Raw genomic sequence first — 10,336 nt, 5'->3', positions numbered from 1 at the left:
GTCTTAACATTTTTATAACAAAAATATAATTACAAAAGAACTATTCAAAACCTCTGTAAAATGCCTGTTAGAGGGGACAACATGACTGCAAATAAATAGCAGGCTACTTGGCCAGGGACTGAACTGCTTTGTTCAGTCTGTTTAGCTTTCTCCCTCTCCTGTGTCCATCGGTCCTGCAACACCATCACATAACACTGATGTAATCAGCAAAGGCCTGGGAGGAGTCCCATGAATCATTGACCACACTGCACAAAGCTCTGAGACGCCGAAGTGCTTCTTGAGCTGTTTCAGCATCCTGGTCCAGCCAATTCTGGAAGAGGCGAAGGTGTGTGAATTGAATCTGTCCCCCTCTCTGCTGGATGTAGCCTTCCAGCTTCTTTGTGAACTCCAGGAGCCCATCAGGTTTGATGCAATTTGAGCTTTCCAGGCAAAGAAGGACAAAAAAGAAGTCATTAAGAGTCTAGGCTATAATTTGAGCAGTTTAAATCACTGTTCCTTGTAGTACCTGCTAGTTTTGTTGAACAATAAAACTAAGCACAGCAATATGAAAGGCTAGAAGCTTTTTAAAACTAAGGTGGTAACCACTATCAAGTTAAGTTCAGGATCCTGGCCTCCTTTATACTGACTGAAGTAGAGTTAGCTGTGGCCTTAAAATGTTGCTGGACCCAAGCTGCTGGTTAAGTGGTGCCAGAAGCACTGCAGTCTCACAGCAGCTGTCAACTGCATGGTCCAACCTACAGGCCTCAGCAGTAAGTAATCATTTATCTCTTCCTTGTAAGAAAATTGGGAGAGCATGTGTCAGGTCCTGGGGGTTTCTAAGAGATTAACTTATTTCCCCTGCGTAGATGTGTAAATAAATATGAAGTTGCATGCTGCACTTAATCTGGGGGAAAGCCATGGTGACAATCAGGATTCAAGGCAGCTGAAGGTGTGGCCATAGTTAAACTGTCCAACTGTACTCTCAGCAACCTGAGCCTTCAGGCTCAAGAAGAGAGAAGCAGTTCAGCTGGAAGACCAAAGATGATTGAAAGAATGCAGAGGCATTCACAGGCCCTGAGAGGGGCAGTGGGAACAGAGTTGTTCATGCTGATGCCCAAGAATAAATGTACACAAGGATGCAGAAAGTGCGTGCAGCAGCCTCCTAAGGGAGCAGCAAACCAAAGCTGCTTTTATAAAAGTTTATGGAGTTTTTTGACTCATTTATAGAAGTGACAATGAGATGTCTCAAAGATGCTGGAGATCCCTGAAGTTGTATGTGCCCACTGCAGCATTCGCTAAGCTTTTCTTGGGCATGTGTTCCAATGAAGAAGGTACAAACCCATTCTCCTGCTCTCTGTGCCCAGCTTAGCTCTGTCCCTCCTGAAACAAGAAATTCAGTGCTAGAGAAGCAGAATACCTGACATCCAGCTGGCAAAGAGAAGAGGAGGAATCTTCAGAGAAAATGTCTGCAAGGGCAACCAGCCTGTGATTCCCTGAGAAGGGAGAAATGGGGGTGTTAGATGCTAACATTTAAATGGCTACAGGGCTGGATAACAGTGCAGAAAGAAGGTTGTAAGCACATGCACACAGGGCTCATCTCTGCACCCTCAGGTTCTCCTCAGTGGCCTAAAGTGAGTTGACCCTTCAAAGCAGTGTTCAAGGCAATAGAAACATTTGCTCATAGAGCAGTTTGTTTCAGTAGAAAAGTCCTGGGTTTGGCTGAGGAATTAATATACAGCTTTGTTTTAAAAATTACCAAAATAACAGGGTTAAACCCATAACTTAGAAATTAAGTGTACTTGGGTGATCCCAAGTTTTCCTGCTTCAGGTCATTAAGAGAACAGAAAACAGAATTCTGGGTTTACATGAAATTCACTTCTCAAAATATTCCTACTTGGCCTGTGATCCCAAAAGCTTATCATTTCTGTAAATTTCACTTCCACTTCCTTCACACAAATCCTTCCTTTACTTGTTCCTATCCCTCTAGTGGCTGCTAACAGCTTTTAAGGCACAAAATGCCCAAACTTAGGCAAAACCTGCACTGCTTCATTCAGAGGTGCATCTGCTGCTGGCTGTGTTCCTGCTAAAGAGTCTGAAGCACATCAGAGTCCAGACAAAGCTGGAGTCCTGCTGAGACTTGCTTTTGATGCAGAGAAAAGCAACCACAGTGCCTGCACAGCTCCTGGTACACTGCTGAACACAACTGAAATTCAGCCTTTAAAAATGAACTTGGTACTCCTTAGAACTAAATCCATTCTGTTCCTGTGTGTGTTTAGCTCAGCACTGAGGTCACCAGCTAGCAATGGTCCTAACTCCAATGCTGAAGTTATCTCTGAGCGATAGCCTTAAGGTCAAGGCCCCATAGCAACATTCACAGTACTCACCAAGGCGATTCCCAGGCAGTTTGAGACTCTTCAAAGCTGAGTTTCTTTTCACTGTATTAATTATTTCTGACAAAAACTCGGTAGTAGAGCTTTCAAACAGCCGGCAGAAGGAAAATGTGATTTCTAGGGAAGAAATTGATTGACAGTACATGTTAGTACTCCCTGTGTGCTTCATTATGCCATAATTACATCCTGCAGACAGCTCCAACCCCTAATCCGTATGCAGGAACAAAGCTTCCCCAGCAGTGGCTTGCACACAACAGCACAGGAAGAGAGCAGAGATCACACCCAGGGAATAGCTTTGCCACCTGACCCAGTTAAAGGCGGATGTGCTCTGCAGGTTAAAAATCTTTGGTTTATAGCCAAGACTATGGACTCATCTCTCCAGCACACGACAGCTTTGCAGCTGCTCCTCTCTGCCCTGCTGGCACGAAGAACTAGATGTGTTCCCACTCTGCCAAGAGCTACAGATCTGTTCCAGGGACACTGACATTTGGCTAAACTTTACACACCTAAAGATCACCTCTTAAACACCAGCCAGCCCAAAGCAGCCACCTGCAGCATCCTTCCAAGCAACAGCACCCAGGAGTTTCCTGTACCTTGCAGGACAGGATCCTGAAGCAAAAGCAGAACTTCTTTTTGGTGCTCAGCCAGGTTCACATCATGAAAGCTCAGTTTCTTCAAATTTGGATTACACTCTAAAAGCAAAATAAGTTCTCAGGTAAAATATTCTATGGCCTTGGGATAAAAAGACCCTACCCAGAAACTGAATTTGACTGTGGGTAATTTGTGTGGGATTGTGGGGAATTCAAAAGGAATCCTGCTGTGCAGGATCATTCACATGCTCAGCACAAAAAGGGGAATGGCTGATGCCCACTTCCTTTTCTTGGGAGACTTCAAGGATGCCCACACTGAAGAAATGGACCCACCTAAGCTGGCTTCATGCTAAAGGATGGAAGATCCCAGCAAGGAAGCTACTCTGTGTGTCACAGTGATGCAGGTGAGCAGAGTACCTCTGAGAGCCTCCAAAAGGAGCCCAGGCTCCTGAGAAGAAGGCAGTGTAGCACTGTCAAGGGACAACTGCCGGAGGGACTTTGATGCCTTGAGCACTGGCAGCAAGAATGAGGTGTGCAGAGGTTCCCTGGGGAATCGGATCTCCAGCTGCTCCAGGCAGCTCTCTAGGGAAAGAAAACCAAACAACAATGAAAGAGCTTGGCCTGGAGTGCCTGTCTTCAATGTAGCTAGGTCCTACAGCAAGCAAGGAGTCTGTATACCTGACCCAGCTATCATTTAGGTTGGTAGAAAGTGCCTGTGTGATGCGCCCTGCCATGCAGAGCTCGATGGCAACTCAATCCTATGGTAATGTACATCACTTCAGGCTCATTTCAGGACTCCCACCACGCCACAGGGACACCAATTTCTAGTGTGTTCTGGCAGTAAAACTGCTTGAGAAAAGGTCACACTTCATCCACAAACCAGCCAGTGACTTCCCAGAGCACAGCTCTTTCCTGACCCCACTCCATACTCGCTCAGGCTTTCCCCACGGCTTTTCTGGTCATTCCAGGGCTAATAAAGGTGATGGGAGACCTGTGAACTGAGAATACACCTCTATAGCTCTCAGACTGCAATCCAGAGGCTTGGGCAGTTCTTTGCCATCACCTGTGGTACCATAACAATCAAAAGATGCTTTTCCCCTGCTGAAGGGTCTAAGGTTTTGAGCCTCACAGTCAATAGCAGCAGAAGCTCCCAACCAATTCAGATTTTGTGGGACACACTCCCCATGGCTATGTGGACAGTAGGTTATGACTAGTTCCGTACAAAGCTGCTGTTGCAGCAGGTTAGCCTACAGCAACAAAATGCTTTGTCCAAGACTTGGGCTCCACAGAGCATGTCACAGACTGGAAATGACAAACTGCAACACCATCTAAATCAGAAAGGTGAGGCTATAATTGCTTAATTACACATCACTGTAAGTGCAGAATTCAAATCTGTGCCAAGCCTATCTGCCTGCCACATCCTGGCCACCACTCAGAATGCTGATTCCTACCTGGAATTTCTATCTCACTGCAGGTTGGATTCCCCTCCAGCCTGTTCCCTTCCAGCTGGTTTTTGAGATCGAAGCTGACTGAGAGCGTGTGGAGCTGCGGAAAGGCGCTCAGGATGCAGCGAACAAGCTCCATGCAAGGCATGTGGGAGAAGATGTCGCTGATGCGCAGCACACGGAGGTGGCAGTCCGAGTGGCGGGACAGGGCTCGGAGCGCCGAGAGGACACAAGAGATGTTAGCACCCAGGCCTGGAACAGGATTTGTACAGAAAGGTGTTAGCTGTGCCCATGCAGGCACCAATGCACACACAGCTGGTGCTGCACCAGAGGCCAAGCAACCCAAGTGAAAGGCTAAACGCACAGACTGCTTTATACACACGTCCTTAAAGCTAGGCTGTGTATATGGGAGATGGAGATTTGGCTCTTCCCTTCATCCTCTCAGTGGTAAGCACAAGGCCCAGGGCTGTTCTGGGGCAGAAGGGCACCATTCTCTCCCTCAGACAAGTCCTCATACTCATTAAACATACCTACCAATGCCATTCTCAAGATCAATACTCTTACAGTGCCAATCCAGTAAAAAAATCCAGGTAAACCCAAGCAGTACATCAGCCCATTAGACCAAGGCTGGAAGGAAGCAGCCCGTTCATACCACTAACCGTTGTAAGACAGAACCAAGTTTTCTAAAGACACCCAGGAGCTCAGCAGGTTACTCAGAGTCCGACATGTCTCCCCAGTCAAAGGAATGGAGAACAATTCCAGCGTGGACACACTTCGGAAGCGATGAGCAGCTTTCAGAGAAAAGATCCCAGCAGATACTCCTCTTTTCTTACAGCCAGCATGGCTATTGCACAGAGACCCTGAGGAGGAACTAGTCCAGTTCTCGGCGTTTTCTCCCTCTGTGGTACTGTTTTTGTTGAGTAATCCTGAATTATCCTCTTTAGCAACAGTGAAAACAAAATCATACAGGTCTTCTGAGTCAGCATGTGGTCCCCTGCTTCGTCTGAGGCAGCGACGTTTCTTCCCCATGGCAGATTTTAGTCGTCTGCGTGTCTTCTGAACATGCTGACAGGACAGCTGGTCTGAGATGCAACAAGAACCTCCCTCAATGCTGGTGCGATCACAGGACACCTTGCTCCTTGCCTCCTCACACGCTTGGTTATGCAGAGAACTCACTCTAGAGAGGGCACCATCCCCACATCCTTCCACCTCCATGTCAGCCTCTTCCGGGGTGCTGGGACATCCCTTCTGGTTCTCATCACTGCTCTGCTCCCTCTCATCATAACAGCCCCTCTCTGCTCGCTCTTGTGCCAGCTCCTGGCTTTGGGCTTTGCCCTCCTCTCTGCAAAGGCCACACGGGCTGCTGTGATACATGAGGGCATTGCCCGAGCGCCAGAACCCAGCGCTCATGCTCAAAATGAGAATGAGAACAACCGTGTCAGGAACAGGCCAGGAATACATGGACACTTGGCTGACAGAGCCATGGTGAATCAGCCGGTGAAGAAGTAAAACCAGCGAACGCCTGACAGACTGGTCAGAAGCGAGGAGGTGCTGGAACTTCAGGATCCGCAGGGAGCCAGCCAGGTTTTCAAGCACCTTCTGGTTGTGCTCAGCAGTAAGCTCCACCGCGCCCTGCAGCATGTTGCAGAGGGTAAGCTGGGAAACGTGCGGGGAGCTGTGGAGCAGCGGGGAGAAGTGATGGTGATGGAGGCGCCAGTCAGAGGACACATCCAAGACACCATGAAGGACGTTTGAGAAGAACGTTTCAAGGAACTTCTTCCTCCAACAGGTTATATTCTGCAAATAAACAATAGGGACACATTAACAAAGACACATTTTTTCCTCAGTCTTTGTAAATTAAATTACTGCTCTCTGCTAACATGGTAAATGTGGTGTCCAACAACCCTGCTGCTAGCACAACTGGGACTACCTGTCTGGTTCCCAACATCCCTCCTAAGTGTACCTGTTGAAAGAAACAAGTTACTCCCATTGCTCTCACCTCATCCTGCTGCTGGCCTAATTTAAACACATGTGGTTGTTTGAAGCTAAGCCTTTGGTTTTGCTTATCAAAAACCATCATCAGGAATTTTATTCCCTACCATCAATTTATAGGCTGTGATTAAGCTGCCTGATAATGATTGTTTTGTGGTGCTGGATCAGTGGAGCTGCCTCAGTTTACCTATGCAAAGCCATTCTCCCAAACTCAGTTTTCCCTAAGTATTTCTCTAGTGCTTTCTGAGACATCAGCTCAATTTTTGCCAGCATAGATGTAAGCATGATATCAAATACTGGTTTTATCCCATTCCCTAAGAATTACATCTCTGAAGACAGGATTTCCTCTTTGGTCAAACTCGCTGTTGTGAGACGATGGGCATGGTTGTACACAACAGTCCCTTTTATGAACCCCATTTCCAAAACCATTGTACTACCAGGGTCATACCTTGGTCCAGAGCTCTACAGATTCCTATAAACAAGCACCAGCAATGGCTTGGAGGGGGCCAGCAGCACCATGGGGCTTAGAAACAGGGTACCTGCCTTGTGCCCCTTCTCCCATCGGCAGCGTTTCCTCACCTCCGAGTTGGGCGGCCTGGTTTTCATCACATCATCCCAGAGCTTGCGCCAGATGGGCTGCGTCGAGAGCCCTGCGGGGGGACAACAACAACAACAACAACAACCAGGCGCTGTCACCCCTGCTCCGCACCCCAGAGCCCGCAGGGCAGACGAGGGGGGCAGCACTGGGGCAATGCAGACCCAGACCCCTGCAGCAAAAGGGGTGAGGGGATGAACACCCACCGCCTGTCGAGGGATGCGAGTTAAAACCAGCAGGGTTTGTTGCTCCCCAAAAGGAGCGCTTACAGTAGCACCCACACCACTGCATGAACCCTTGAGGTTTGGACACTGGGGTATCCAAGCCCCGCCGGTGATGGTGGCAGGACTGTGTTCTGCGGTGCCCCCCACCCTGCTGAGGGGCTCACTTCTCCGGCCCAGGGCTCCCATTTCCAGCCAGGAGGGCTCTGCTCCTCCACAGCGGGTTCCTCCCTCCAGCTGGGGTCCCTCCTGTGTGGGGCTCACCCCCGCAGGCTGGAGGGATCCCCTCAGTGTGTGTATGAGCGGGGTACGTCCACCCCCCCCCCCCGTATGGGGCTCGTCCCTCGCACCCCTCAAGGGTCTGTCACCTGCTCTCTGTGCTGCGCCCTCAGCCCGCTCGAGGTGGAAGACGGTGAGCAGCGGCAGGAGCCCCCGCAGGAGATGTCCGGGCAGCGCTGTGGAGAGCCAGAGGGAGACGGCAGCGGAGTGCGGACAAGCCCCAGCGCCCCGCCGCCCCGCGCCGCCCCGCGCCGCCCCGAGCCGCCCTTGCCTTACCCCACACGTCCCGCTCCAGAGCCGCCATGCTGCGGCTCACGGCCGCCGCGCTCAGCGCGAACAGGCTGCGAGGCCCCTCCGCAGCCATGGCCCCTCTCACCGCTGCCCCACCGCCGCCATCTTGGGGGCTGACACGCCCTCCCGCCCGCGCGTTGTCGCCGCCATCTTGGGAAGGAACTCACCCTGTCACCGGCTCCGCCATCTTGGGAGGAGGAGCAGGAGGAGGAGGGAGCGGGCGGCCATGCTGGGGAGGTCGAGTTGGGCTGGAGAAGGATCAGGGACGACCTTATCGCTCTCTAGAGCTAACTGAAAAGCTAGAGCCAGGAGGTGGCTGGTGTCTCCTCCCTCGTAACAAGTGACAGGACAAGAGGTAACGGCCTTAAGCTGCGCCAGGGGAGGTTTAGTTTGGATGTTAGAAACAAGTTCTCCACCCATAGGGTGGTCAGGTATTGGAACAGGCTGCCCGGGGAAGTGGTGGAATCACTGTGGAAGTGTTCAAAAATACGCAGATGAAGCCCTTAGTGACATGGGTTAGTAATGGACATGGCACTGCCGGCGTGGCAGTTGGACTTGGTAATTTTAAAGGTCTTTTCCAACCTAAATGATGCTGTGATCCTAAAGAGGACAAACCGAAGGCAGGCACCACAGCGGCAGCCGCCATGTTTGGAAGGGACGCGCCCGTCCCTGAAGCACCGCCCTATATTGGAGCGGTCCCGGCGCATTTCCGCTTCCAGGGCGGGCAGCGGCGCTTCCTGCGGGTGACCCTGCCGAGTCCTTCGGTGCGGCGGCGGCGGGGCCATGGGGCTGCGGGACAGCGTCGTGCACGCCGGGGAGCCCGAGGTGAGCGCGGCCGCAGCGGAGCCCCGCGGGGCGCGGCCGGCGGGCGGGCAGTCGGTAACGGCTCTGGTTTCTTTCTTCACAGGAGGAGGAGGAAGAGCTGGTGGTAAGTGGGAGTATTGTGTGCGGTTCTGGTGGCCTCCGCCTAAGGACATGGAGCTGTTGGAGCAAGTCCAGAGGAGGCCACGAGGATGATCAGGGGACTGGAGCACCTCCTGTATGAAGACAGGCTGAGAAAGTTGGGGCTGTTCAGCCTGGAGAAGAGAAGGCTGCGTGGAGACTTCATAGCAGCCTTCCAGTATCTGAAGGGGGCCTATAAGGGTATTCTGGGGAGGGACTGTTCATTAGGGACTGTAGTGACAGGACAAGGGGTAACGGGTTCAAACATAAACAACAGAGGTTTAGATTGGATATAAGGAGGAGGTTCTTCACTGTAAGGGTGGTGAGGCACTGGAATGGGTTCCCCAGGGAGGTTGTGAATGCTCCGTCCCTGGGGGTGTTCAAGGCCAGGTTGGGCAGAGCCTTGAGCAGCCTCATCTAGTGGAACATGCCCTGCCCATAGTAGGGGTGTTGTAACTAAATGATCTTAAGGCCCTTTCCAACCCAAATGATTTTGTGGTTGACCGATCCACAGCTTAGCATGGGGGCAGCTCAAGATTCCAACTTCCATAGAGATATGTGGCTTAAAGCAATGGGCCTATGGGGGGAAATGCCATTTCAGGGTGTCCTTGTCCTCACAGCAGCCTTGTGCCTGCAGGATCCTTTAACCACGGTCCGGGAGCACTGTGAGCAGACGGAAAAATGTGTGAAGGCTCGGGAGCGGCTGGAGCAGTGTGATGCGCGGGTGTCCTCCAGGTCCCATACGGAAGAGCAGTGCACAGAGGAGCTGTTTGACTTCCTGCATGCCAGGGACCACTGTGTAAGTGCAGCACCCGCAGGTGCAACGTCCCTGCTGGTGCCTGGAGAAGCTTTAGCCATGCTTCCAAGAGTGCAGGCGGTTCGGGTGTGAGACGTGGTCGGAAGAACTGTGAGCCTTGATGCTTTCTCATGTTAAATGTTTGTTTCCTCCTTGTTACAGCAGTTCCAGCTGGAATTCAGTAGGTTCTTAAGAGATTAAATAAGTCATACATGCAGTTTCTGCCCCACAGATAGCACTCTGCTGTTTCAGTGTTGTATTTGCCATTTTAAAGTTGAACTTTTTTAAGCTGAGTGAAACTTTGTGAGAGATCTCAGCTTGTTTGTTCTCTTGAATGACCTGTTGCAAAACAACAGCTGTGGGGCTCAGAAAGCCAAGCTGCACGTGGTAGCATCCTGCTGCCTTCCAGCCCCAAACTACAAGTTACTGAGGGCTTTGCCTCTTCTTTTCAGGTTGCTCACAAACTCTTTAAGAACCTGAAGTGAAGGCGGGCGCCATTGTCCATCTGTTTCCATGGCCCATGCTGGTGGTTCCTGGATTCACAGTTCTGCTCCTGCCCGTTCCTGGCAGCAGCCAAGCATCAGCCTGTCTCTGCGTCTGTTCTTGTGGAAGATGTGCAGCTACGCAAAAACCATGTTGATGTTCTGTAGTTTTCCATATTAAACATTGAGTTCCCATGGAAGCACCCTCTGTTTATTTCCTAGTTTCCTATGCTCCTCACTGGTACTGGGTTACGGTGGCATTAATGGATGTTAGAGCTCAGTGTGTGGGGGAAGACTTTTCCTCACTTGTGGGAGCGGTTTTTTTTGTGCACCC

At 50.9% G+C, this 10,336-nt stretch overlaps 2 protein-coding genes across 2 annotated transcripts; one reads left to right on the top strand and one right to left on the bottom strand.

Annotated features, from left to right (window-relative positions):
- Nucleotides 1-19: 19 nt before the first annotated feature.
- On the bottom strand, nucleotides 20-8,428 carry LRRC41 (leucine rich repeat containing 41). The gene is made up of 11 exons (XM_005151268.4): nucleotides 8,398-8,428; nucleotides 7,768-7,932; nucleotides 7,581-7,667; nucleotides 6,976-7,046; nucleotides 5,064-6,201; nucleotides 4,411-4,656; nucleotides 3,377-3,541; nucleotides 2,963-3,061; nucleotides 2,364-2,486; nucleotides 1,397-1,472; nucleotides 20-419 (listed from the first exon to the last, which is right to left on the bottom strand). Exons 1-11 carry the CDS (start codon nucleotides 8,426-8,428, stop codon nucleotides 185-187), a joined length of 2,436 nt encoding a protein of 811 aa, XP_005151325.4. The 3' UTR covers nucleotides 20-184.
- Nucleotides 8,429-8,473: 45 nt separating this feature from the next.
- UQCRH (ubiquinol-cytochrome c reductase hinge protein) lies at nucleotides 8,474-10,202 on the top strand. The gene is made up of 4 exons (XM_034063618.1): nucleotides 8,474-8,607; nucleotides 8,690-8,710; nucleotides 9,362-9,523; nucleotides 9,973-10,202. The coding sequence occupies exons 1-4, from the start codon at nucleotides 8,566-8,568 to the stop codon at nucleotides 10,003-10,005; spliced, it is 258 nt and encodes an 85-aa protein (XP_033919509.1). The 5' UTR covers nucleotides 8,474-8,565; the 3' UTR covers nucleotides 10,006-10,202.
- Nucleotides 10,203-10,336: the final 134 nt, after the last annotated feature.

Source organism: Melopsittacus undulatus, chromosome 6, assembly GCF_012275295.1.
Source record: "Melopsittacus undulatus isolate bMelUnd1 chromosome 6, bMelUnd1.mat.Z, whole genome shotgun sequence".
In the NCBI taxonomy this organism is placed as follows: domain Eukaryota; kingdom Metazoa; phylum Chordata; class Aves; order Psittaciformes; family Psittaculidae; genus Melopsittacus; species Melopsittacus undulatus.
This window is presented reverse-complemented; position numbering and strand designations above follow the sequence as displayed.

Excerpts from the sequence above, each read along its gene's own strand:
- UQCRH (XM_034063618.1), top strand. The coding sequence starts at position 8,566 with ATGGGGCTGCGGGACAGCGTCGTGCACGCCGGGGAGCCCGAG. Across the intron at positions 8,711-9,361 it reads AGGAGGAGGAAGAGCTGGTG|GATCCTTTAACCACGGTCCG; the intron begins GTAAGTGGGAGT and ends TTGTGCCTGCAG. Across the intron at positions 9,524-9,972 it reads TGCATGCCAGGGACCACTGT|GTTGCTCACAAACTCTTTAA; the intron begins GTAAGTGCAGCA and ends TCTTCTTTTCAG.
- LRRC41 (XM_005151268.4), bottom strand. The coding sequence starts at position 8,428 with ATGGCGGCTGCCGCTGTGGTGCCTGCCTTCG. Across the intron at positions 7,668-7,767 it reads TCTGGAGCGGGACGTGTGGG|CGCTGCCCGGACATCTCCTG; the intron begins GTAAGGCAAGGG and ends GGCTCTCCACAG. Across the intron at positions 3,062-3,376 it reads CCTTTTGGAGGCTCTCAGAG|AGTGTAATCCAAATTTGAAG; the intron begins GTACTCTGCTCA and ends TTTTGCTTTTAG.